This window comes from Orycteropus afer, unplaced genomic scaffold (genome assembly GCF_000298275.1).
Source record: "Orycteropus afer afer isolate SDZICR_OR568_19922 unplaced genomic scaffold, OryAfe1.0 scaffold00020, whole genome shotgun sequence".
NCBI lineage: Eukaryota > Metazoa > Chordata > Mammalia > Tubulidentata > Orycteropodidae > Orycteropus > Orycteropus afer.
Genome location: NW_006921607.1, coordinates 14,957,738 through 14,983,422, shown reverse-complemented (window position 1 = coordinate 14,983,422; position 25,685 = coordinate 14,957,738). Strand labels below are relative to the sequence as shown.

The 25,685-nt window shown below is 49.8% G+C and overlaps 1 protein-coding gene across 1 annotated transcript in view; it reads left to right on the top strand.

Moving 5' to 3' along the window:
• TGM2 (transglutaminase 2) overlaps positions 1–16,610 on the top strand; it is a 37,743-nt gene extending 21,133 nt beyond the window's left edge. The window contains exons 6-12 of the mRNA XM_007934658.2: positions 3,589–3,724; positions 4,443–4,546; positions 6,750–6,992; positions 8,589–8,861; positions 14,214–14,374; positions 15,584–15,720; positions 16,460–16,610. Coding sequence (XP_007932849.2) covers positions 3,589–3,724; positions 4,443–4,546; positions 6,750–6,992; positions 8,589–8,861; positions 14,214–14,374; positions 15,584–15,720; positions 16,460–16,610 — 1,205 coding nt within the window. The remainder of the gene's footprint in view (positions 1–3,588; positions 3,725–4,442; positions 4,547–6,749; positions 6,993–8,588; positions 8,862–14,213; positions 14,375–15,583; positions 15,721–16,459) is intronic.
• The last annotated feature ends 9,075 nt before the right edge of the window (positions 16,611–25,685 follow it).

The following is a 25,685-nucleotide window of genomic DNA, read 5'->3' as shown; positions in this document are numbered from 1 at the left end:
AGCGTAGCCCCCAGTGAACAGGTGGCATAGTGCCTAAGGCATTTGCCTGCTAACCAGAAGGCTAGTGGTTCAAACCCACCAGCCACTCCTCGGAAGGAAGATTGGGCAATCTACTTCTGTAGAGATACAACCTCGGAAACCCAAGGAGGTGTAGCTATGAGTTGGATCTGACTTGATGGCTATGATTATTTTTAATTAATTACTTGATAATAACAGTAATCTTATCAGTGTCAAGAAAGAGAAAGAATTTTCTAAAATGTGGAGGGGAAACCTAACACAATTTAAAACAAAAAAAGATCTTAAAAAAAGTAGTCTTGAAAATTGAAGCCCAGAGATTGTTGAGAACTGTTCCAGTGTTGATAATGGCACTTACAGGAACTGAGTAGCGTTTTCTAGTTAAGAATATGGACAAAGTAGTCAAGACTTGGTTTCAAATCCCAGCTCTGCTTATTACCAGCTGTGTGTCTTTGAGAACAATCACTTCACTCCTCTGAGCCTCAGTTCTGGGATGGTTGTGAAGATTAAATGAGTAAAGATGTGTGAAGCATTTAGAATGATGACAGACACATAATAGCAAATACTTATATAACACTACTGCTTAGTATTACTATTAGTATTAGCCTTAGACCCACTGCCATTGAGTCGATTCCAACACATATTGGCCCCTGTTGGGTTTCCAAGGCAGTAAATTTTTATGGAAGTAGATTGCCCTGTCTTCCTTCTGCAGAGTGGCTGGTGGGTTTGAACCACAACCTTCTGGTTAGCAGTCAAATGCCTAGGCACTGTGCCACCAGAGCTCCTTAGTATTAGTGTTGGGCTCAGGAAATCTAAGAGGTGATCTATGGTCACTAGCATTTCTGACTCCCAGACCTGCCCTCAGGCCCGGAGGGCACCCTGGGAACTTCCCAGCACTGCCTTCTACATGGGTGGGGGCAGCCAGGCCCAGGTTCCCAGCGGGGCTGTCCCTGGTCCCTGCCCCTACCTCTCTGCCCATAATTGCTTGCTCCTTTGTGACTTCTGAATTCCCGTTTGTGGAAACTTCCTCTTCTACTACCCCTTCCCTCTGAGAGGCCTGAAACATCTTCTTAGAGAACCTCATGAGTTTTCTTCGAGAAATCCCACAGAGGACAGTCTGGGTCACCAGACTTACCCACATGCCTTTTTCCCTGGGTTGTGACTGCCTGTGGGCTTAGCATCAGGTCTTGCTCCTTTTTTGACACTACACTTCACGAGGCCAGGCCTGTGTCAGAGTTCCCACAGCCGGGTATGTTTAAGGGAGCCAGGGAAAGCTGGGTCAAATGAGGGATCCTCAAATGAGATGTTTCGGTGGGAAGCCAAATGGTGGATGAGCCCATGGACTCTGAAGCTGAACTGTCAGGGTTCGAATCCCAGGTCTGCCTCTAACTCCTGGGTGGATTCAGGCAAGCAAATTCATGTCTTTAAGCCTCAGTTTCCTCACCTGTATAATGGAGCCAGTACTGTCTGACCCAATTTGTAGCTCTTAGGACTCAGGAGATGTGGCTGAGTGGTCCCTGGCTCAGGTTAGGTTTGGGTTTGGAGGTTTCTGAGGGAAGGTGGGATTTTCAGCTGGATCCCCACGCATTTTCTCAGTGCCCATGACTGGTCGACAGAACTGGGCAGGAGTTCGACACCAGTTCAACAGAACTGGTGACAGGAACTGTGACACAATTCACTGCCCCACAGACTTGCCGTGTACTTCCTCATGCCCGCTCTGAGCTGGACACTGGCCACACAGTTGGGCAGACACTCTGCCCACACCCATCACCTCCCTGAATCATCACCACATCCTGACAGACTGATATTATTAGCTATTTTTACAAAGGAGGAAACAGAGGCTCTGAGAGAGGAAGTGTTGCCCAAGGTCATACAGCTGGTGAGTGGCACAGCTGGGTTTGGAAGTAGGTCTGTATGGATCTGGGGCACCTCTTGGCCTCAGACTGTGAAGATGAGGTCTCCCAGCATGCCATCCCTGGGACAGCAGTAGTGTTTTGCTCCTCCCAAGCCTTTGGTCTATGCTATGAGACCTGCTGCATGGCAGGCCAAGGCCTGGGATTGGGGTGCCAGCCTTCATTAAGGGTGTGTGTGTGGGGGGCCAGTTCTGGCTTCTGCCTAAGTCTCATGGCATAGGACCTGGGCAGAAGATGGTGCCAGAAGGTCACAGCCATTCCTCCTTCTTCCCAGCACAGCCGAGACTCCTGGCCAGAATCCAGGACCATTGGGCAGCTCTTATCCTGGGCAGGCATATGGCAAAGGTCACAGCCCTGGCCCTCCCCCTCCCAGGGGCTCAAGCACAAACAAAACTGAAAGTAAAACAAACGTCCCACAGGATACATTTACTAGGGCTTTCTTTCTGTTTCGCTTCTCCTTTTGGATATTTGCTTTCATTATCCTATCCTAAGAGTCTGTTACTTTTACAACATATATAAAAAACACATAATAAAAATGAGGCTTAAAAATACCCATACTTCCATCCACCAGGAGCACACAGCACCACCATTCCTGATTCATCGCCCCAGGGGTTTGCCTGTCTCTCCCCTGCATTGCTTCCTTCCCGAGCTGAGATGGGCCTGTAGAAGCCAGTCGAGGTCCTGCCTTTTCCTTGCCCATAGTTGCAACATCGACCCCTTTCCCAGTTATTACAGCCCCTCTGTAAACAGCACTTTGGCATGAATGCAGGGCCCTTCTTGCCCATGATGACGTTAATTCCTGGTACAGTGACCCTGTTTGATAGAGGCGGAAACAAGGCCCAGAGAGATGAAACACCTTGGCCCTGTTCACACACCCTGGAAGCAGCAAACGCTGGGCTTGAGTGGCAGGTCTCCTGACCCCTGTTCCCTCTTCTGCCTGCTTGCCCCTTGCTCAAATCTCCGTCTCAGGGAGACACGGTCATTATTCCCTCCCTCCCTCCCTCCTTCCTTCCTTCCTCTCCTCTCTCCTTCACGCCATTTGACAAAATACTCAGTGCCAGGCCTGTGCTGGGCTCTGGGGATATAAAATAAGAGAGACTCCTTGCTGTCCTCTGAAGACTAAGTAAAGACTCCCTACCATGTCCGTACTGTGGGAATGGTGATAGGACCTGTGGTGCTGTGAGTGCAAATGATGAGTCAATCTAGACCTGATGGGGTGCCTTCCAAGGAGAGGGAACAGCATGTGCCAATGCCCTGTGGTTGGCAGGATCATAAAGAGCAGCGAGGAGGCCATTGCCTGGAGCAAAGTGTGCAAAGTGTGGCCAGGGGTCAGACACTATAGGAACCAGGGCCACCAGCAGGGGTCTGGCCTTGACTTCAAAGGCCATGGGGACCCACTGAAGGTTTTGCAGGGCAGTGTTAAGGTCAGACTTGCATTGCAGTCTCCCAGTGGCAGCTATGATGAGGGACAGAGTGCACAGGGGGTGACTGGTGAGTTGAGTACCATTGTCCAGGCAAGGGGGCATGGTATACACTGTCTGGGCACTGAACGCAGTGCTCCCTCAGGTACAGACGAGCATGGCAAGGCCCAGAGTGGGGCAGATCCCTCCAGGGCCTCAGCCCATGCCCCTGATCCTTCTGTCTCTCACCCCCACCCCAGTGCTTCGGTGTCTTGGCATCCCCACCCGTGTTGTGACCAACTATAACTCAGCCCACGACCAGAACAGCAATCTGCTGATCGAGTACTTCCGCAACGAATTTGGGGAGGTCCAGGGTGACAAGAGTGAGATGATCTGGTGAGATGGGGCCCGGGCTGCGGGCTGGGGGCAGGGCTCAGAAAGGAGGATCCTATGAAAAGGAAACCAGGAAGGGGTGCTAGAGGAGGTCATACTTGAATGGGCCTTCAAAGATGAGCTGCAGTTGGACAGGAGTGGAATCAGAGCTTGGGAAGGGCCCTCTAGGCAAGAGGACAGCATGGGCAAAGCCCTAAGGAAGAGAAAGTCAAAAACAAGCAACGCATGGAGAGGCATCAGGAGTTGGGAGTCTGGAATGCTGTGCCGGGGGGTCCGGGCTTAATTCCAGAAGCCAGAAGCTTCAGAATCAGAAGGTGTAGGGGGGAGAGATGGGAGCAGGGGCTGGGTGGGAGACCAGGTCTCAAGCAGGGCAAGGCCTGTGGGCTGGAAAAGAAGGGGTGGAGCCAAGGAATTAGGAGGTCAATCACCAGACTTGAGCCACTGAAAGGTGAAACAGAGGTGGGGAAGGAGGGGACTTGAGAATGGCTCTTGGGTTTAGGGACTAAGCACCTGGGTGGAGGCACTGCTGCTGAGATGAGCATTGGGAGGAAGAGCAGAGCTGAGTGGTGGGAGGAAGTGCCGGTTCAGTTTAGGACATAGCCCTGAGTGGCTTGGGGAGGAGCCAGGGAAGAGGGCTGGGCTGGTGGTCAGCCTGCAGGAGGTGACAATGAACATCTCAAGGTTGAGTTTTGGCCAAAGTTCTGCTTTGTTTCCCCAATAGGAACTTCCACTGTTGGGTGGAGTCATGGATGACCAGGCCGGACCTGCAGCCAGGATATGAGGGGTGGCAGGCCCTTGACCCCACACCTCAGGAAAAGAGTGAAGGTGGGTAGGAGTGAACCCATTAACAAGATGAAGAAACTGAGGCTCAGAGCGTTGAAGTAACTCACCCTGAGCCCCTTGGCTCAAGAGTGGCAGAGCTAGGATTCTTTTTTTTTTTTAATTTATATTGCCTTTCTCTTCACCCAAGTCAGTACATGTCTTTACGTATCTAGCGGTGTTCCCTCCCCTCTCTTCCCATTCTGGATTCTAACCCAGATCTCTTTGACACCAAAGACCACTGATTTATCACTTACATTTTCCCGCTTCTATTTTCATAATATGCTTCTTTTATAATTTGAAAAGTAATTCACATGCATCATGGAAAATATGAAGAATCACAAATGAAAAAAAGCAAATAGCATCTTTGCCCTGTCCCCAAAAAACAAGCATTGCTAACATTCACAGATGGCTTCCAGTAATTTTCAATTATGTATTTGTTTGTGTATGTACATGTATGTGTGTGTGCCTGGAGTGGTTGAGACACTCAGTTGCTAACTGAGAGGTTGGAGGTTCGAGTCCATTCCTAGGCATCTAGGAAGAAAGGCCTGGTGATCTACTTTAGAAAAATCAGCCAATAAAAACCTGTGGGACACAGTTCTATCCTGACACACATGGATGCCATGAATTGGAGTTGACTAATGGAAACTGGTTTATGTAGCGTGTATTACTTATGTGTGTATTATACATATTATTAGTGTGTGTTACATGTATGTGTTACATATCATATATATACGTATATATATTGGGAGCTCTGGTAGTGTAGTGCCTGAGGCACTTGACTGCTAACCAGAAGGCTGGCGGTTCAAACCTACCAGCCACTCCTCGGAAGGACGACTAGGCAATCTACTTCCGTAGTGATACTGCCTCAGAAACCCAAGGAGGGGTTACTATGAGCTGGATCCGACTCGATGGCAGTTGAGTTTGGTTTTGGAGTATATTAGAGAGAGAAAAAAAGAAGGAGTGAGCCAAGGATAGCTTTGGCAAAATTTGGTGAAGCATATTGACCCTTTCTCAGAATAATATATTAAAATACAAAACATATAATATGTAGGGTTACAAAGAAAGTCAATTACATTAAAGTATATTCATCAACGGTTTTTAAAAGTTTGTGATATAATATTTGTGCTTCTTTATAGAACAAGATCCAGTGGTAGCATTCATAAGTTCTGTAAGTTACTGGCAGATATGAGTTTACTCATGAGTGGGACTGCCAGTTATCTGTGACAACTGTAAAGTGATAGGGTCATATCTGTAGCTTCTGTAGGTGAGAAGTCACAGATGCTGGTAAGGCTCCTAAGGTTTGTTGCCCGTATTTGTACTGGAAGGAAATGCTATCAAAGACAGTGAAGATAAAGATGTAATTTTTTTTCCCATTCAAGTTCAGGGACCCTTGAATTCTATTTCCAGTGCCGAGGGGGTCCGTGAGGCCTGGGTGAAGAATTCCTGCTGCATTGATTCTTTCATCCTGCTCTTTCAGTTCGCAATGTATCATTAACATTTCTTCATCAGACAGTTTTCTGTGATTTGAATTTTAATTTAACGTTACCATGTTCCATCTTCAAATGAATGTACTATAACATAGCTAGCCAGCCTCTGGTCTTCAACATTTAAGGTTGTGGCCAGTTTGGAGTGTTTATAAACCATACTGAGATAAACATCCAGCACTCATGTTCGTTCAGTCAACACACACCCCCTGAGGCCAGCCACGTGTTGGGCACTGACTTCAGTTTCCATGTGAATAGTAAACAAGGCAAGTGTACTCCCTCCTAACATACTGTCTACTGCTTGACACCATCATTTCCTTAGGATGCCTTGGGGTCAGTTTCTATTTCATTTATCAAACACTTGACATAGCGTTTAGTATGTGCTGAGAGATCTCCATATGTAACTCGTGCATTATCATTAGGTAAGTACAAATATGACCCCCACATGAAACAGAGGCTCAGAAAAGTTAAGTAACTTCTCCAAGGTCACACAGCTAAAACATGGCTGAGCTGGCATTTGAACCCTAAGAGTTGTGCTCAAGAGTCCCTGTTCTTAATTTTTACCCTATCCTGCCCCCCTTGAAATGGAGTCACTGGTTCAAAGAGCTGCATGGTCTCAAGACTTTTTGTTACATGTGCTTGACTTGTGGAGGGTCCTGGAGAGTAGTATAGTACCCTCCTCTTAGCCCAAGCCCATCTCCCCTCTTTTTACCCACACCCAGGGACATACTGCTGTGGCCCAGTTCCAGTTCGTGCCATCAAGGAAGGCGACCTAACGACCAAGTACGATGCACCTTTCGTCTTTGCTGAGGTCAACGCTGATGTGGTGGACTGGATCCGGCAGGACGACGGGTCTATGCACAAGTCGGTCAACCACTCCTTGGTCGTGGGGCTGAAAATCAGCACAAAGAGTGTCGGCCGCGATGATCGAGAGGACATCACTCACACCTACAAGTACCCAGAGGGTAGGCACCTGCCCTCTCAGAGCCCTTAAAGCTGCCTCGCAGATAAGCATCACACTTTACCAGCCTCGTGGCCTGTGCATGCCTGTTAGGCAGCCTGCATAGCAACAATGGCCTTAGGTTACACTCTTTTGTTAAAAATCCTTTATAACAAGTACAAACTTAGCAGACACATTAATGAATGGTGACCGAGGATTATTCACTTAGGAAAAGAATTCTAGATTCCACAAAAGGATTAAACTCTGTTTTGAAGCTTGGCTTTTTGATCAGTTGAACTCTTAATAAAACTGGAGGGAGTAACTATAGTATGGGAGAGGCATGCATCTGAAAAAAGAATCAACAATGTTCATACTGTTTATTATGTTCATAATTAACACAGTATTTGTTTTCAGTAGTGGGATACAACTATAGATGGGCAATGCTGTGCTTTTTATTCTTTTTCTTTTTTTGCCACGTACTATCCTAGAGAGGCTTGAAAGTGCAGAGAGGCCACACAGAAGTTCCTGGAACTTTGCAGTGTTTATTTGTGTAGTATTTCACATAGAGCTGGGGGGGAGGTGGGTGAGCATGCAGGTAGATTGGGGAAGGGTTAAATAGACTAAGAGAAACTTAATATGATAGGTTAAATCAGAAACAAAGAGGAGGCATCTTCCTGCTATTAATATTAAATTAGGGGAAAAGAGGCTTGGTTTATTATTTAAAAATTGACTTTGGTTTTAGTCCAACAGCCAGTTCAATATGATAGGTATTTTCTAAGCATCTACTGTGTGCCAAGCACTGTGGGGCGCATAGAAATCCATAAACAAACTCACTGCCTCTGAGTCGATTCAACTCATAGTGACCCTTCCTTGGGTTTCCGAGGGAATGTCTCTATGGAAGTAGATTGCCCAGTCTTCCTTCTGAGGAGTGGCTGGTGGGTTTGAACCACCAGCCTTCTGGTTAGCAGTCAAATGCCTTAGGCACTACGCTACCAGAGCGCCTACAGTTGTTGTTGTTGTTATGTGCCGTCGAGTCGGCCCCAACTCATAGCGACCCCTCCTTGGGTTTCCGAGGCAGTATCACTACGGAAGTAGGATTGCCCAACCTTCCTTCCGAGGAGTGGCTGGTGGGTTTGAACCGCCAGCCTTCTGGTTAGCAGTCAAGTGCTTTAGCCACTATGCTACCAGAGCCAGAATCTACTTGATGGCAGTGGATTTATGTCCCAAGCACTGTTAGAGTACTGTGTATAAAGATAAGCTATCAAGCCACCCAAGAGAGTAAACACAGAAATAGAAAGCTACCAGGTGAGCTAAAAAATCATGACAGGCAATAAGCAGATGTGTAAACCCAGAAGAAGTTGTGACTCATTCATCCTGGGGGAGGAGTGGTCAATCTTCCTGGAGGGGATATTTTAGACTGGGTCTTGAAGTATGTATAGGAGTTCCCTTGCAGTGAATAAAATACTCTGTCCTCCTCCTGGCACAGAAATGTAGAGAGAAGGGACTCCTTCAGGGCTGCTCTGAGACACCAGGAATCAGAGAAGCTAGCTTGCTGTGTCCTTCCTCCTTCCCGTTGACCCCTATTCCAGTCATGATGGGGCTTTCTTCTCTGTCACCACAGGGTCCCCAGAGGAGAGGGAAGCCTTCACAAGGGCCAACCACCTGAACAAGCTGGCAGAGAAGGAGGAGACGGGGGTGGCCATGCGGATCCGCGCGGGCCAAGGCATGAACATGGGCAGCGACTTTGACGTCTTTGCCCACATCAACAACACCACCTCCGAGAACCGTGCCTGCCGCCTCATGCTCTGTGCCCGCACTGTCAGCTACAACGGGATCCTGGGGCCCGAGTGCGGCACCAAGGACCTGCTCTATCTTGACCTAGAGCCCTTCTCTGGTAAGACTCTGTGTTCCTAGGGGCATTTGGTGACCACCCTGAGCACTTAGCATGTGTAATTTACCATGGGGACATTTACATAGTGTTCATTCTGGGCGAGGCCATGTTCTAAGCAGTTGACAAATAGTAACTTAAACAATAGATCCTGAGGGCATTCAAGCTTAATTCTCTGTAGGAACCCCAGCCGAGAAAGGCTAGGTTGGGGCAGTGAGGTGCCTGGGGGTCTCCTTGGTCCCTTTTACTGCCTGGCTTGGTCACCTTGCCTGATTATCTTTTAAAAATAAATGTGAGTACCTGAAAGGGGTCTTGGCTGCCCATGGTCATGTAATGAAGCAGTACAGAGCCAACACTTGAACCCAGGTCTCCTGCCCCCCAGCACCTCAATCCCATTTTCTTCGCCTTGGAGCCCTGCAGGTATGAAGAGGGCAGAGGAGTCCTGGAGCTGGGAAAGGACATGGGAGCTGTAGAGAAGGACACTGATGGTACTCTGAGAGGCATCATGACTAAGGGGCTCAGGGCGAGTCCAGCGTGTTGTGTGACCTGGGCAAACGGCTGATCCCTGAACCTGTGTTCCCGTCAGGCATGTGGTGGGGGGGACGGTCACAATCCTGCAATGCAGGATTGCACATAGGGTGAGAGGTTGTGCTTGCAGTCAGTGCTCAGCACACAGAGCGTATGGTCATATCTAGAGTTGGGGCACAGCCCAGGGTGGGGACGTGTTCTGTGCTTAAGGAATCTGCGTGGTTCTCCTTTTCTCCCAGCTCTTGCCTGTCAAACCAGTAACGATTTCCTTCCTCCGACTTGACCTGTGGTTCATGGGGCATGGCCTTCGAGTGTGATTTCCTAAGAAAGCTCTTTTTGTGACCAACTGCAGTATTGACAGTCGCTACCTCCTGGGTTTTCTACCTGGGGTTGCACCCCAGGGTGACCTATCATCAGGCCCAGGCAGGGCACTAAGCAGGAGCCAAGTTCTAAGTGGGCAAAGCCACTTGGCACCAGGGATGGAGTCCAACACTTACGTTGTTGAAAGTATGGATTCTGAAGCTAGGTCAGGTTTGAACCTTGGGGAAGGTGAACATGTGCTCTTAGCCTTAAACTATTCTCATCTGGTAAGGAGGGGCAATAGGCTCATCCCCTGCTGGGGCTGCTGTGAGGGCTATAAAGATTAGAGATTATACAGAGGGCCCTGCCCACAGCATGGCACATGATAGGTGCTCAGTAAATATCTGGGCAAAGTGCAAAATGGGATGAGGTGGGGCCCTTCAGTCCACACTGAACAGAAGCACAGAGAGGGGCTTCTCCCGGCATCTCCTGTACCAGGCAGTGGCATCAGTTCTGGGGCCAGGACAGGCACAGATGTGCTGCCCAGTCCTGGGCTCAGTGATCCCTGAGTCCCTGCCAGCTCCGATGGCTTGGAAGGAACCCAGACCTCAGTTCTGCATTGAGGCCCGGGGTCAGGACGGGCATGGACAGGGGCCCATGCCTACAGATGTGTGGAGTGCTCCGAATTCCCATGCTCTAGTGCCTGCAATTCAGCCAGCGTTGTGGGCTCCTGGGTATTTCTCTTCTTCCCTCCAGGACTCAGGCTCCCCACTTGGGCACTGACTGCTCCATTTTTCAAAGGCCCTTCTAGCCCTTTAGTCTAAATGCATGTCAGTTCTTTCTCATGATCAGAACGGCTCCAAAGAGGAAGCATCTTTCCTGGAATGCGAGGCAAGAGGTGACCTCCAGGCCTAGGCCAGAGGCGAGGCCAGAATAACTTCCCAGGCCTCTGTTGACTCACCCTTTGCCTCCCAGATACCATCTGGCTGCCTGGAGCATTGTTCTGTGGTGGCTTCAGACAAGCCTGTCAGTTTCTCTCATTATCCTGAGGTATGTGTCCACCCAGAGTGAGTCCTTCCTGCTGTAGGTCCCCATGAGGGGGCCCAGCCTGGAGGAGTGAGCAGAGAGATCCTGTGTGCTGCCCGGCAGCTGGAAGGTGGAGCTCGTCTAAGATGCCTCCAGGACCAAGTTCAGCCTGAGATAGACCCTTTCATGTCTTGGCGAGTGGCTTGTTATTCTTTGGTGATAAGATCTGGGGATCTCCAAGTGCTGGTGGACGGGAAGTCAGGCCAGGAGAGCTGAACAGAATCCAGGTGCCCCTACCCCTGCGCTCTTGCCCATCTGCTCTCTCCCTTCCTCCTCCTGACCCCACCTCCGCCATCTCCTTTTTCAACTCTTCAGGTGACTCACTGGAAATGCAGCCAGCATGGCCTTGGTGACCACCCCCAGAGAACCTTCTAGAACAGGGCAAATTATTTAAGGAATGTTTAAGACAGATTGCACCCAATTCCTTTCCCCAGCCAGTGTCTGGGCCAAAGCCAACACCATGGTCATGGCCTGTGGATGGCAGCTCTCAAAGGCCCAGCTCTGCCCTGGCCTCACCCTCCTGGAAAATTCAACAGTGGAGTCACATCCTCACAGCTGCTGGAGAACAATGCTTTCCTTCTCTCCTGGGGAGACGGTCAGAGTTTCCACTCTGCTTCCCCAGGTCCTGACCTTTCAACTTTCACTCCTTTTTGTCTGCTTTGGCAGAACTTTGGTTTTCTTCCCCCACACTATCTAATCAAAGGCTGGGGAGGCTAAAGGGCTGGATGGGGTAGTGTGACATTTTCCGGAGAGTGGGACACGGACCCTTAGTGTGCACAGTGGGGTCCTAACCCTTGGATCACACAGTAAGAAAGTGGCTGTCTTCCAGGGTCTTAATCAGCCTTCACATGACTTCAGGGAGAAAGGCTCAGGGGTGCTAATTGGTCTTTAAACATCCCTGGCCCTTGCGAATCTCCCTCTTAACAGTAAATTCAAGTCCCAAACTCAGAATCCTCAGCAGCCTGTGGTTTCTAGCCAGAACTGAGTAACACAGCTCTGTTTGCTTGTATTTATTTTCACTGGTTACCTTCTGTTGAAGGAGCTCTGGTGGCGCAATGGTTAAGCGCTCGGCTGCTAACGAAAGGCGGTGGTTCAAACCTGCCCAGCAGCTTTGCGGGAGAAAGACCTGGCAATCTGCCCCTGATTACAGTCTGGGAAACCCTGTGGAGCACTTCCACTCTGTCACAAGAGGTCGCTCTCAGTCGGAAATCAACTTGACGGCACCTAACCACCGCCACCACCTTCTGTTTATAGTAAATGAAACCGATCTGCTGCAAGTAATGAGGAAGAGAAAGAAAAAATAGTTTTTTTTAAAAAAAGCTTGTTGAATCAATTGTAAGAAAAATAATGAGCAAATACTGAGGATATACACAGGTGCGTGAGACATGTGAGTGGCTGAGTTTGGGAAACGCTGGTCTAGTGGGGGGCGGGGGCAGAAGGCAGAAAACGAGGCAACAGCATTCCATGTCATGGAGCTGGGCCCCTGGCTTCGAGGGGTGATGAGAGGTTGGCTGGGTGCCAGGGAACCCAAAGCAGGGCTGTCCCAGGAGAGGAAGAGACTTGCCCCACGTCCTCTGTGAGTGGACGAGCAGGACCCAGGCTTAGGCCTGCGGACGCTCTTTTTACTGCTCCTTCCTGCCTCTCACTGGGAGCTCTGGTGGCGTTGTGCCTAAGGCATTTGACTGCTAACCAGAAGGCTGGCAGTTCAAACCCACCAGCCACTCCTCGGAAGGAAGGTTGAGCAATCTACTTCTGTAGAGATACCACCTCAGAAACCCAAAGAGAGGTCGCTACGAGTCGGATCTGACTCGACAGCAGTGAGTTTGTTTTTTTGTTTATTTTGTTTTTCCTGCCTCTCACTAGTGTTCTTGTCAGAAGAATGGGGCTAAAAACCACACCTCACTTCTCTGTGATAGGAGGGATTGGCCCTGCTGACTTCTTGCTCCCTCATCCCTATGACCTTTTGCTTTGAAATGACCTCCAGTCTTAGCTCTGCCCACCAGGTACTGGATGTCTCAGGGAACAGAGAGGGGAGATCATTTGCCCAGACTCATACAGTCCAGCCGGTGACCAAGCAGGGGCAGAGGCCAGGTCTCCCGACCTCAGTGCTTACAGGCACATGTGTTTCTTCATCTATAAAATGGACACAGTCCCGCAGACCTCATGGGGAAGTGAGCTCACGTCCATGACAGGGACTCTTTGGGGAGTGCAGGTCATGCCGTTGCGCCCTGGGTCTGTTGGCAGCTCAGATTCCCGCACAGCTATACCAGCTGCTTGGCCTGGGGCAATGTTCTCTCACCTACCTGAGCCTCCATCGCCTCATCTGTGAACTGGGTGATGATAAATGCACAACCCTCTTAAGACTGTTGTGAAGATGAACTAGGAGGACATGTGTCAAGCACTGTGCCTGGCACAGCAGCAACTCAGCTCTGCTCCCCCTGACGGTGCCGCAGCAGCTTACAGTCACAGAGTGGAGTGTGTACCCTGTGCTTTCACGTCACCCCTCGGCTCATGCTCTCTGCAGCCCTGTGAGGACCCTCTACTCTGTACTTGCTGGAGGGAGACCAGCCCCCCACAAAAGCACACACCTCCATCCCTGTGAGCTGGACAATGAATAGGGAAGACCGAAGAAGAGTCGATGCTTTTGAGTTGTGGTGCTGGCGAAGAATGCTGAAAGTACCGTGGACTGCTAAAAGAACTAACAGATCTGTCCCGGAGGAAGTGCAGCCAGAATGCTCCTTGGAAGCAAGAATGGCCAGACTTCGTCTCACCTATTTTGGTCATGTTGTAAGAAGGGAGCATTCCCTGGAGAAGGATGTCATGCTTGGTAGGGTGGAGGGTCGACGAAAGAGGGGGAGGCCTTCAAGGAGATGGATTGACACGGTGGCTGCGATGATGGGCTCAAGTATAGCAGGGATTGTGGGGCTGGCACAGGATTGGGCAGTGTTTCGTTCTGCTGTGCATGGGGTCGCTATGAGTCGGAAATGACTCGACGGCACTTAACAACAACAACAACAACAACCATCCCTGTATCCTTAAGACCTTTGGTGGCTCGGGTCCGCAGATCCTAGCCCCATCAAAGAAAAGCATCATGAAATGAAAAGAATTTGGGACTCTAGGAATGAACCCTCGAATTCCAGAATGGCTCAGCCCTATGAGCTGAAATCCTGAAAGGTGGTACGACTTGCCCAGGGTCACCAGCTAGCAAGGGCGAGAGGCAGGATTAGAACCTGGGCCGTCAGAGCTCAAGTTCTCCCTCCTACTGGCTCCTGGTCCTGCCTCCCCTCTTCGTTGCCTCTGTGGAAGCCCTTGGGCCAGGGCAGGTGAGGGGAGATCTGGGGTCTGTCCAGCCATTCATCCACTGCGGTGACTTCAAGCAGCGTGGGAGGTGAGGCTGGGGGTGACTATTCAGTGTCACAAGCCTCTCCTCTCTCCCTCCTGCAGAGAAAAGCATCCCTCTTCGCATCCTCTATGAGAAGTACTGTGACTGCCTGACCGAGTCCAATCTGATCAAGGTGCGGGGCCTCCTCATTGAGCCCGCCGCCAACAACTACCTGCTGGCTGAGAGGGACATCTACCTGGAGAATCCAGAAATCAAGATCCGGGTAAGGGGTGGGCTGGGCAGGCCGTGGGGCAGGGGCTGGGTGCCAGGACAGCCCAGAGCTGGAGAGAGAGCAGCCCCCACAAAAGCACATACCTCCATCCCTGTCTTCTTAAGATCTTTGGTGTCTCGGGTTCCCAAATCCTAGCCTCATCTGACCTCCTCTAACTTCACAAGGGGGAATGAAGAATCAAGAGCAACAGCCCAATGCTGATTGTTATGAAGGGGAGGTCAGACATACCTCCAACCTTTTTACCAATTGTGACACCCGCCATCCCTCCCACAGCACTCACTACTTCTCTGCATGGTTTGATAATTCATTGCAGTGGCCACATAGACCTCACAGACAATACTCACCATTGTGGGGCTTATTAGGGAAGGAACAGGTTACAGTTCAGGATTGGGAACCACTCAGGATAGTTTTTTGGTTAAGGCAGCTTCTCAGCTGTGTTCATAGGCAGGCCTCTCCCTGGCCCTGAGACCTTGAGCCCTCAGGCCTCTTGGGGTAGCCTGGCCTCTGATCTGCTCAGGCAAGTATTACGAAGCTCTTTAGCTCCACCAACAAGTGCCCAGAGGTACCTGACTTCACCAGTATAAGCCTAGCTCCGTGGGTCAGCAAGTCTAGGTCCATTGACCAGTCCCTAGAGGCAAAACTAACCAATCGCCTCGTTAGAGTTCCATACACCTTATTTGCATGGTCTCATCCCTACAAGGATGCCATGTACTTATTTGCATTACTAGCAAGTTGTCCAGTTCTTTTTTTGGAGGAGGGACACAAGCACCTCATTTTCACAGTTCCACCCAGTCATTTGGTGGAAGTTACAAGACCGTGGTGAGAAAGGCTATGTAAAAGCAATCTATGACACTGCAACAGAGAGGGTAGTTGCTTTGCCAGGGTCACACAGCAAGCAGTGGGCAGAGGTGAACCTGGTCCAAAAATCTATGATCTTTTCACTCCAGACCCTAGAACAAGGGAGGCACTTTTTCACTCCCGGGTCACATGGAGCCTCACTGCAGCTCCGTGAGGGAGACCTAGGCAGGTATTCTCAGCCTCCACATTTTGTAGATGAGGAAATGGAGGCACAGAGGTGAGAGGTCCTAGCAGCAGTGCTGGGCACGGCTCTGTTCAGCAAACATGGGCCAAACTGCGGCAAAACACAGAGATGGTCCAGCCAAGCTGCTGCCCCTGACTCTGCCTCACACTCTCCTCCAGATCCTCGGAGAGCCCAAGCAGAACCGCAAGCTGGTGGCCGAGGTGTCCCTGCGGAACCCGCTCACTGTGGCCTTGCTAGGCTGTGCCTTCACTGTGGAAGGCGCCGGTCTGACTGAGGAACAGAAGACCGTGGAGATGTAAGTGCTGGTGGTGGAAGAGGGCAGGTGCAAATGGGGTGGCCAGTAACCCTCTCCTCTCCTTCTCCCAAAGACACACCCGCTAATATATCCCCTGTCCGCTCACATACCCATGGTGCACAGTTTCCACCCTCCCATCCTCAACATCCACAGCACAGTAGCTGCCCCCATACACGTGTCTCACAAACCTCAGTAGTTACATATTCAGTCTTTAAGCACCACCCCTGGGCTTGTGGGTCCTCACATAACACAGGTACCCACAGCCCTAATGTCTACATGTGTGCATGTACACACATGTGCATATGTGGTTATATTCTCACAGATACATATTTACATACATACATGCAAGCACATGCACTTAATATATTTTACTTTTTTATTGCAATAAAAACAGAGTTTTTATTGCATACGCTGAAGACCACAAGTCTTGCGTGCACAGTCAGTGCATTTGTACAACTATGACCGCCTGGGTATTCCCATTCTTACTCCCCCCAAATGCACCATCCACCTCCATGCACACATGGGTACTGACACACACAACAGGCCCTCTACATGGGAAGGCACATTGTCCAGGCCCCTAAAGCAGTGAATGGGCCCATTTTATTATTGTCATCATTAGCTGTGCGTTCATGAAGGCTCTGTGCTGTGTTCTTGGTATTCACGAGCCATCCTGGCCTGCCCCCATGGTGGGAGAAGCCAGCCTGGGCCCCTCTCCTCACCTTTCCATCTTTCCCCACAGCTCGGACCCTGTGGAGGCAGGGGAGGAAGTCAAGGTGAGGGTGGACCTGCTCCCACTCCACGTGGGCCGCCACAAGCTGGTGGTGGACTTCGAGAGCGACAAGCTCAAGGCAGTGAAGGGCTACCGGAACATCATTGTTGGCCCCTCCTAAGGGGCTCCTGTATCAGCCCCTCTGAGCCTGCTGAAAGCCCCCAACTTGATCTCAACCTTTATCCCAAGCTAATGAGCAAATTCTGCCCCAGACCCTAGGTGCCTACTCTGTGGGGCTCTTGGAAATGAAATGTTCTGCCTGACTCACCCCCTAAAGCCTGGTCCCCCCTCCCACCTTTAACCGTGTGGAATGCTGTGTCACCAAGGTGGGAGCCCTGGCTTTGGTTGGCTGGGAGAAGGGGGTGGGGGGAGAAGCTTATGTCTCCCTATCCAGCCCAGATGCCATTGGAAAACCATTAACTGCCCACCATCTTGTTTGATCTACTCCACACCCCCTGGAAATGAGGGGGAAAAAAAAGTAGCGTATGCTCATTGGCTAGATCAAGGAACTCAACTCCCAGAGTGTGTCCTGTACCCCTTCCCCAGACTGTCCCCAAGTCCCAAGGGCCCTGGGAAAGCCAATGGCGGGTGTGGTGGGGAGGGGGCCCAGGAATAGATCAGGCCCAAGCTCCCTTCCACTTCTCAGCAGCCCTGGCCCAGGAGTCCCCTGCCCATCTCACTACTATGAGGTGTTTGCTAGATGCCAGGCTCTTCCATGCTCAATGGTGCTCACATATCCGACGACCCATTTAGTCACCATGGGAAACTGCAGAGTAGGAGCTGCTTTTTCAGTGAGGAAACCGGGGCTCGGAAAGCAGAGGTGCCCCACTCTCAACCATGAGGACTGTCAACCAGGGAGGCCAGGCCTTCAGACTCCAAGTCCAGTGCTCTGTTCATGATGCCAGCCCTGAAGGGCAGCAGCCTTTTGGGATCTGATCAAAGGCCCTAGTTGGGGTGAGCAGGTGGGGAGCAGGTTGGAGGGGTGAGGACAAGAGCCCTGAGTTTGAGCCCCAGGCCCATCCTGAGCCACTGCCTTTACCTCTCCGGGCCTTGGTTTCCTCATTTGTCAGAGGGGTCATCTCCAAGGCCTTCTCTCCCCACTGCATTTCTGGTGCCTTCACATTGCCCAGCCTTGCAAATAACCAGGAGCCCCACTCCCCAGTTTCACAAAGACTGAGACGACAGGTCCACGGTGCTCCTGAGAGTTAAACCATGACCATGACCACCATGTTGCCCCCAGCTCTATTCTGGTTCCCAACCACTGCCCTTCACAGCCATCCTTCAGATGCCAGTTCTAGGGAACAAGAACTCTGGCTGCCTCTCCTACCCACGGGCCTTCCTGCCACAATGCCTAGACGTCACACCAGCAGAGCCTTAGCTGCTGGAACTGGCCACTATCCGACAAGGTCAGCCCCTGGGCCACTCCATTTCTGCAGGACCCCCAAATCCAGCCCTTGCCCCTGATAAGCTTGGGGAGCCCATGAGTTGTCATCTCTGCTTTTTTGCCCAGCTCTGTCCAAGTGATTGGGAATCCCTCAGACCAGAAGGAGAGGGAAGATTCTACACCAGGGCTGAGGTCACGGCCTTGGGGCCTTCACAGTCCAAGGGAGGGACCTGGGGAAGGTCACGCTGATACAGCTAGAACTTTCTGCTTTGCACCGAAAAGAGTAACAAAATGAGCCGCTGTATGTATGTTCTATATAAGTATAGCTCTATTTCTCTACGGTTTCATATAAGCTTTTGGGTTTCAAGCAGGCAGTAGTTGTGCTTTAGAGCCACAAGGAGCTACCACAGAAATAAAGAGTTTATTTTTCACATTCAAACAAGGTGCGTTCTGATCCTTTAGGAGCTTTTGAGGAGGGTGGGTAGATGAGCTCACTGACACCTGGACCAGCTACATCCTGCCCAAAGAGCCTTTCCTAAACCCCAGCCCCTGCTTCAACGTTTAAATCCTGGCATTCAAAGCCCTACGCAATCAGACTCCAGCTCTGGCCCTTTCCACAAATGAACGAGGTTTGGGCTACACCCTGTGAACCCTCAGCCTTTGCACGTGCAGTTCCTGCACCTGGAGTGTCCTTCCTCTTCCTTACCTATCTTGCAAACTCCTACTCATCCTACAATGCTTAACGCCAATGTCACCTCTTCCATGAAGCCTTCCCCAATCTTTTCTCAGGATTCCCAGACCCCCTAGTACTCAGAATAACTTGAACACCTTTCACAGTGAGTGCAAGGACTAACTATAAACAAGTCCTTCATCTAATTTCCCACCGATGAAGCACTAATGATTATTTGTTGAATGAAGAGGTGATGGGGGACAGCCCCTGCCCAAGGGAACACATGTTGAAAGATGTGGTAACATGAATATAAAAGATAAATCAAAATAAAAACATGACATCACGTTTGCTGAGTGCTGAATCATTCTGTTCCCTGAATACTACATGCGGTTTTGGCCTCAGCACCTCCTCCAGTATTCTATCAGTTAGTGACTGGAGAAAAGGATGGCTCAGCCGTTTTAGGCAGAGGGAGAGATCTTGTAGCAAATTGACTCCAAAGAGCTGAAGGAGAAGGGGTGTTACCCAGAAACTGGGCAGCAGCAGCTTCCCCTGGGAGCCTGTGAGGTGTACTTACCTCTTAGATGCGGGAGGCGCTGCCACTGTGTGGCTGGAACCATTGGAGCTACTGGAGTGTGCAAAGCCTGCACAAGCCTGCTGTGGCCAGATCTAGAAGCAGGCCAGCGTCCCCCATCGTCCCGCCTTCTCTTTCTTCCACCGGCAGGCTCTAACCAACAACCAGCTGGCAAGGGACTCTGGGAAACATCACTTTCAGGCTTCCCTGAAGAACAGAGATGGCTAGGGAAGGGTAGGGTGAAGCTGATTAACAGGTGCCCATGCTTCTCCCTCTCCATCACACCATCACCTCCATTTAGGGAACTCTTAGTCAACCTCCAAAGCCCTGATCCAAGGAGGCCTCCTCTGGGAAGCCTTCCTGGACTTCAATCCACTGCTTCGACCTCGGTTCTCCTCACATTGTATAAACTCCTTTACAACCTTCGGCAGCTGGACTAGAAACAGCTGTGTGTGTGCCTGCCCCATGTTCAAGAACACCATGTGAGCAGGGTCAGGACACACCTCCAGCAGGGGGGGTTCCAAAAGCTGGGCTTGGGACTGCCATCTGGCTCCTAGGCCTGGCTGCCTCTACCCCCAAAGAGCAGAAGCAGTGCTTTGGTCTGGCAGGTCTAGGCAGACCCTGCAGCCTCTTCTGACCAGTTCCCAAATCTGCCCCACTCCTGGGAGCCCACTCCCTCGGGAATTCCAGGAAGAAGAAGGGATACTGACTTTCCTAGTCACTTAAGCCCATTTTACAGACAGAGCAAATGAGCCTGAGGTCCTGCTCCCCAAAGCAGATGTGAGGGCTGTAGCTGGGCCACTGCAGTACAGTGCCTGGCATTGCAGCAGCTCACGGCTGCTGGGCCCCCATTCAAGCCTAGCTCATAGCCCTGGTGTCAGGGTCCTGGGCTCTGGGTCAAACAGACCTGAGATCAAAGCCTGGCTCTGCCTCAGATTTGCTGTGTGGCTTCAGACAGCTTCTCAACTTCTCTGTGCTCCCACTTCCTTATCTGTTGAATGTGAATCACTCGGTATCTACTTCCATGACTGATGTGCAGGGTCAATAAGATGGTACATGTGAGGTACACAGCTGGCTCCTAGCTCATAATAGTGAAAATTTACTGTGGGCCAGAAACCTTTACATGCATGGAGTTATTTATTCCTCAAATAACACTGTCAGCTTGTTTGCTCATTTTATAGATGAGGAAACAGGAACAGAAAGGTTAAGCAATTTGCCCAAAGTCACACAGCTGGTAAGTTGCAGAGCTGGGAGTTAAATTCAGGCATCCTGGCCTGCCCCAGCTCGGAGCAGGCTCCAATTTATTGCCTACACCTGGAAATCACCACTATAGTTTCAGGGTTTATGGAACAGAGACCCTCCACATAAGCCCTGATAGCCCTGATGGGATGGGGATCTAACCCAACTCAGCCCCTCATCCCTAAGAGCCCCTCTCTTCTCCAGCTGCTCCTGTTTACCTAGGACGCCGGCCAGCTTACCCCTCAGCCTCAAGCAAAATGTTGTTGGAATCCAAAAAGGAGGGCTGCGAGTAAAGGGCCAAGATGAAGCTTCCTGGAAGCATGTTCATCTCGGGCCAGGTTACAGCACCCACATTCTCCCCGCTTCCCTGCTTCCCTCCTGAAAGGCCTAAGCAGATGTGCAGGGACACACTCCTGGGAGACAGGCAGTGAAGAACCCAAGAGGGAAAGCCCAAAGGCACCCCCCCCCCCAAAAGCAGAAGAGGTGAACTGCACCGTGGGAACAAAGGCTCTATAACTATACACAACGCGGTGACTCTCCCAGCTCTAATGTCCGGCACAGAAGCAGATACGAAAGACTACCCACGACATAGCCCCAGTCATCTGAAGTCCATGACCAGGCAGCCCTAAGTGTTGGTGTTAGAAGTCAGAGGATTGTGTTTTTCCTGGCGGGGTAGAGACTGAGATGGAGCACAGGAGTGGGTCTGGGGGACTGGGATTGTTTTGATTTTTTTTTTTTTTTTTAGTCTGGGTGCTGGGGAAACAAGTGTGTTTAGTTTGTGAAAATCTATCAAGCTATAGACATAGAATGCTGTTCCTTTGGAATGCATGGTATGATGTTATTAATTCCTGTCAAGTCGGCTCCCAACTCATGGTGACCCCATGCGCACACTGCCTGGTCCTGCGCCATCCACATAAAAAGTTTCTTTTTTTTTTTCTTAAATAAAAAGCTACCCAAAGATCCTAAAATAAAAATAAAGTCGGAAGGCGGGTGGAGGGAAGGGAATCAGCATGTACTAAGCACACTGCCAGGCACTCTGCTGGGTTGTCAAGGGAGCACAGGTGCTTTGAGGACAGTCTCAGGTCAGGTGCCTGTAAGGCGGCTAGCCCCAGCATGTGGCATCAGCAGAGGCCAAGTTCCCTCTGTTTCCTCATCTGGGAGGCAGAGGTTCCCATGGGGCACTTCCCATGGGATTGTGAGACTTCAATGAGATGCTTCCCATGTAATTCCAGACTGCTATTGTAGCATAATGCCTAAGGCACTTGACTGCTAACCAGAAGGTTGGTGGTTCAAACCCACCAACCACTCCTCTACTTCCGTAGTGATACTGCCTCGGAAACCCAAGGAGGGGTCGCTATGAGTCGGGTCTGACTCAACAGCACATAACAACAACAACAATTGCTAGTTGCTGTCAATTTCAGCTCTTAGCAACCCCATGTGACAGTAGAACTGCCTGTAGGGTTCTCTTCACTGTAATCTTTGCTAGAACAGATCCACAGATCTTTCCTCTGCAGAGCTCTTGGTAGCTTTGAACTGCTAACCTTTCAGTTTACAGCTGAGAGCTTAATTGTTGCACCACCAGGATTTCTTTAAACGAGATGCTTCCCATGTAAATTCAAGACTGTAAGAGCAGGAATTTTGTCTGCTCCCTTTGCTGTGGACAGTGTATGGTATATCATAGGCCATATGAGTGAACCCTGTTTTCATGAGCTCAGCTATTTCTCATAATAGACCATTAAGGTAGGGCTTGTCATCCCCATTTCCCAGATGGGGAAACTGAGGCTCAGAGTTATAAATGGCTCACTCAAGATCAGCCAATGAGTTGAAGGAAGAGCGGAGGTTAGAGTCCAGTTGGCTCTTCCACGGCATCCCACAGAAGGGCCAGGCAAGTGGAAGGAAGGACTTGTTTCCCCAGACCCTGAGTCCTAGAAGTCATGAGCTTCCTCGTGTCGCCACCCCTAGGTCTGGGAAAGTCAGCTAGAAGGCTGGGCTCATAAATACAGAGTTTCCACATGACCCAGCAATTCCCCTCCTAGGCAAACACCCAGGAGAAATGAAAACCTATGTCCACACAAAAACGTGTAAATAAATGTTCATAGCAGCATTATTCATGACAAGCAAAAGATGGAAACAACCCAAATGGTCATCAAATCGTGAGTGGATAAGTAACATGAGGTCTAGCCATACAGTGCAATATGAGCCAGCCACAGAAAGGAACAGGGATGCACTTTGAAAACATTGTACTAAGTGAAAGAAACTTGTCACAAGGAACACATTTTGTATGATTCCACTTATATGAGATACAGAGACAGACCGTAGACTGGTGGTTGCCTAGGGCTTGGGAGATCAGGGTTTGGGGGTTATAGCCAAGGAATGTGGGGTTCCTCTTTGGGATAATGAAAATGTTCTCAAATTGATGATGGTGACAGACATATAGCTCTGTGAATATAATAAAAAGCCATTGAGCTGTATACTTTAAAAGGCAAATTGCACAGGGTGTGAACCGTGTCCCAATAAAACTATTTATAAAAAAGAAAGAAAAAAAAATTATGAGGAGCGGGGAAAACAGAAGGCTAAGCCCACTAAGGGTTCTCAGACTTGACTCTGACTTAGGTCTGCCTCCATGTGCTGGTGACCTTGGGTAAACCTATTTCCTTCTCTGGGTCTTAGTTACCCCTGCTGTCAAATGGGGGAGGAGAGAATTGGAGCTGACTGGCTCTGAAATGCCATTGATCTGGGCATGTGGTCAAACTTGTCATGACAGTTGTCCATGATCATCACATCTGCCCCTTGCCCACCCTGTGAAGCCAAATCACCTTCTGTACTGGGGGCTGGTAAACCCCCACTCATTCATCAGGATCTTAGCAGTTACTTCTGGGCTTGCCATGCATGCGCAGGCCACATTTTATCAACATCCTTTAAAAATGACCGAAGATGGTGTTGTGGATTGAATTATGTCCCCCCAAAATAAGTGTTGTAAATCTTAACCTCTATGCCTGTGGTTATAATCCCGGTTGGGAATGGGCTGTCTTTGTTATGTTAATGAGGCAGGATTAATGTGGATTAATGTAGGATCTATCTTGAGTCAATCTCCTTTGGGGTATAAAAGATTAAATAAAGGAGCAGAGGAGAGATGGGATGAAATAGATGCCAAGACACGGGAGATCTCCAAGGAACCAGGGAGCAGAAGCTGAAGAGACCAGCACTTTTCTCCAGAGCCAGCACAGAGAGAAAGCCTGCCCTGAGTGCCGGAGATGGGAATTCATACTTCCAGCCTCCTAAACTCTGGGAAAATACATTTCTGTTTGCTAAAGCCATCCACTTGCAGTATTTCTGTTATAGCAGCACAAGATAACTGAGAAAGATGGAATTCAGACTTTCTGGGGCTGTGGAGGCTGAATGAACCCCCAAAACTTTTACCCTGAGATAACCTTTAAACCTTAAACCAAAAATATCTCCTGAAGTCTTCTTAAAACCAAACACTAGTTTCTTTAGCCTAACTGGTAGATGCCTGCCTTGAACATCATGCTCTCTTAAGATCCATCTGTATGAGGTCAAACAAAGCAACTCGAACGATCAGATGGGAAATTCAGGGTAGTGAATAAATGCTAACAGGGAAGGAGAAACTCAGAAAAGGAGGGTGAGAAGGGTCGCACAGTCTGAAGAATGTAATCAAGGTCACTGATACGTGCATGTAGAATGGAATTAGTGTACGTTTTTGCTGTATGCTATATACTCTCAACAACAACAAAATAAACTAATTCTAAAAAGCTTCTGATAGTTTTAAAAGATGACGAAAGAGATGCCTCTCTAAGTACTGCTGTCAGCCAGTGCTACGTGTCAAGAAGGAAATGGAGGCACAGTGGCAATTCAGTTTCTCCATGCCTTTAGTTCCCAGCTCCATGTTCCCAACTCCACATCAGTCCCTTCCAAAGTCAAAAAGATTGAGGAGAAATGCCAACCAGGCCAGGAGAAACAGGGCTCAACCTTCACTAAGTTAACCCCATGTATAGATGAGGAAACCAAGACCCAGGAGGGGTCTCAGAGCCAAGGACTAGACTTAGGTCTGTCTTCTTTGCACTCATCTTGACCTAGCCGAACTACCTACTGTGTGCTCAGCCTGTGGTTCACACTACGAGGGGTGACAGAGGCTCTTGCCCTGGGACCATAGACAAGGCACCCTGGGAGTCCAGGGTTTGTGTCCCAGCTCCCACCTCCCTCCTGCTGGGTGAACTGAAAGAAACCACTCACTCACCTTCCCCGGCCTCTTCATTGTCCTCTGTCACAGCAGAGTTCCCAGTCGCTGTCATGTCACCCAACTCTGGGCTGAGGTCAAAGAAGGCAATGGTTATCGTAAACTGAAGAGGGCTGTGGACATGGAAGCTGATGGGAACTTTGGTCACAAGCCAGAGAAAATCAAGATCGGGGTGGGTGGCTGAGACTCATATTTATTCAGTGACTATTTTGGGAGAGCAGAGAGGAGCTGGCGATTGCTTTCAGTTAAGAGATGGGGGTGGTCTGTGGTCTTACAGTCCTGGGCAGGTTAGAGCTATGCAGAGGAAATTCATTCATTCATTCAACAACTTGTTTTTGCCCCTACTATGTGCCAGATGTTGTATTAGGCTCTGGGGATACAGCAGTCATCAAGGCTGGGCTGTTCTTACTGAATGTTCAAGCACATCACCAGGGTGATCTGAGATGTGTCAGGTAGGAGAAGACTAAGGCTTAGATAAAGTAACACAAACAACACAACACACTGCTATCGAGTTGGATCGACTCATAGAGACCCCTCCTTGGGTTTCTGAGGCAGTATCCCTACAGAAGTAGATTGCCCAACCTTCCTTCTGAGGAAGGAAAACCATAAAACCAAACCAAAAACCCATTGTCACTGAGTTGATTTCAACTCATAGCGACCCCCATTGGGTTTCCAAGGCAGTAAATCTTTACTGAAGTAGACTGCTTCATCTTCCTCCCACAGAGCAGCTGTGGGTTTGAACCGCTGACCTTCTGGTTAGCAGCCAAATGCCTTACCCACTATGCCACCAGACCTCCTTAACAACCACAAGAGCATTTTCAAGTGCAATGCATCCATTGACCTACTCAATCTTCCCAAAACCCATTTGCGGTGGGAACTAGCATTGTCATCCCTATGCTATAGATGAGAAAACCGAGGTGTGGAGAAGTCACGTGACATGTCCAGCATCACACAGCTAGAAAGTAGTGGAGCTAGGACCCCAACCAGGAAGGCTGGACCCACAGTCATTGCTCTTAACCTCCTGCTGTTGTCATCTGTCACATGATGTACTTACCAAGTGAGGGTCTTTGTCTTACA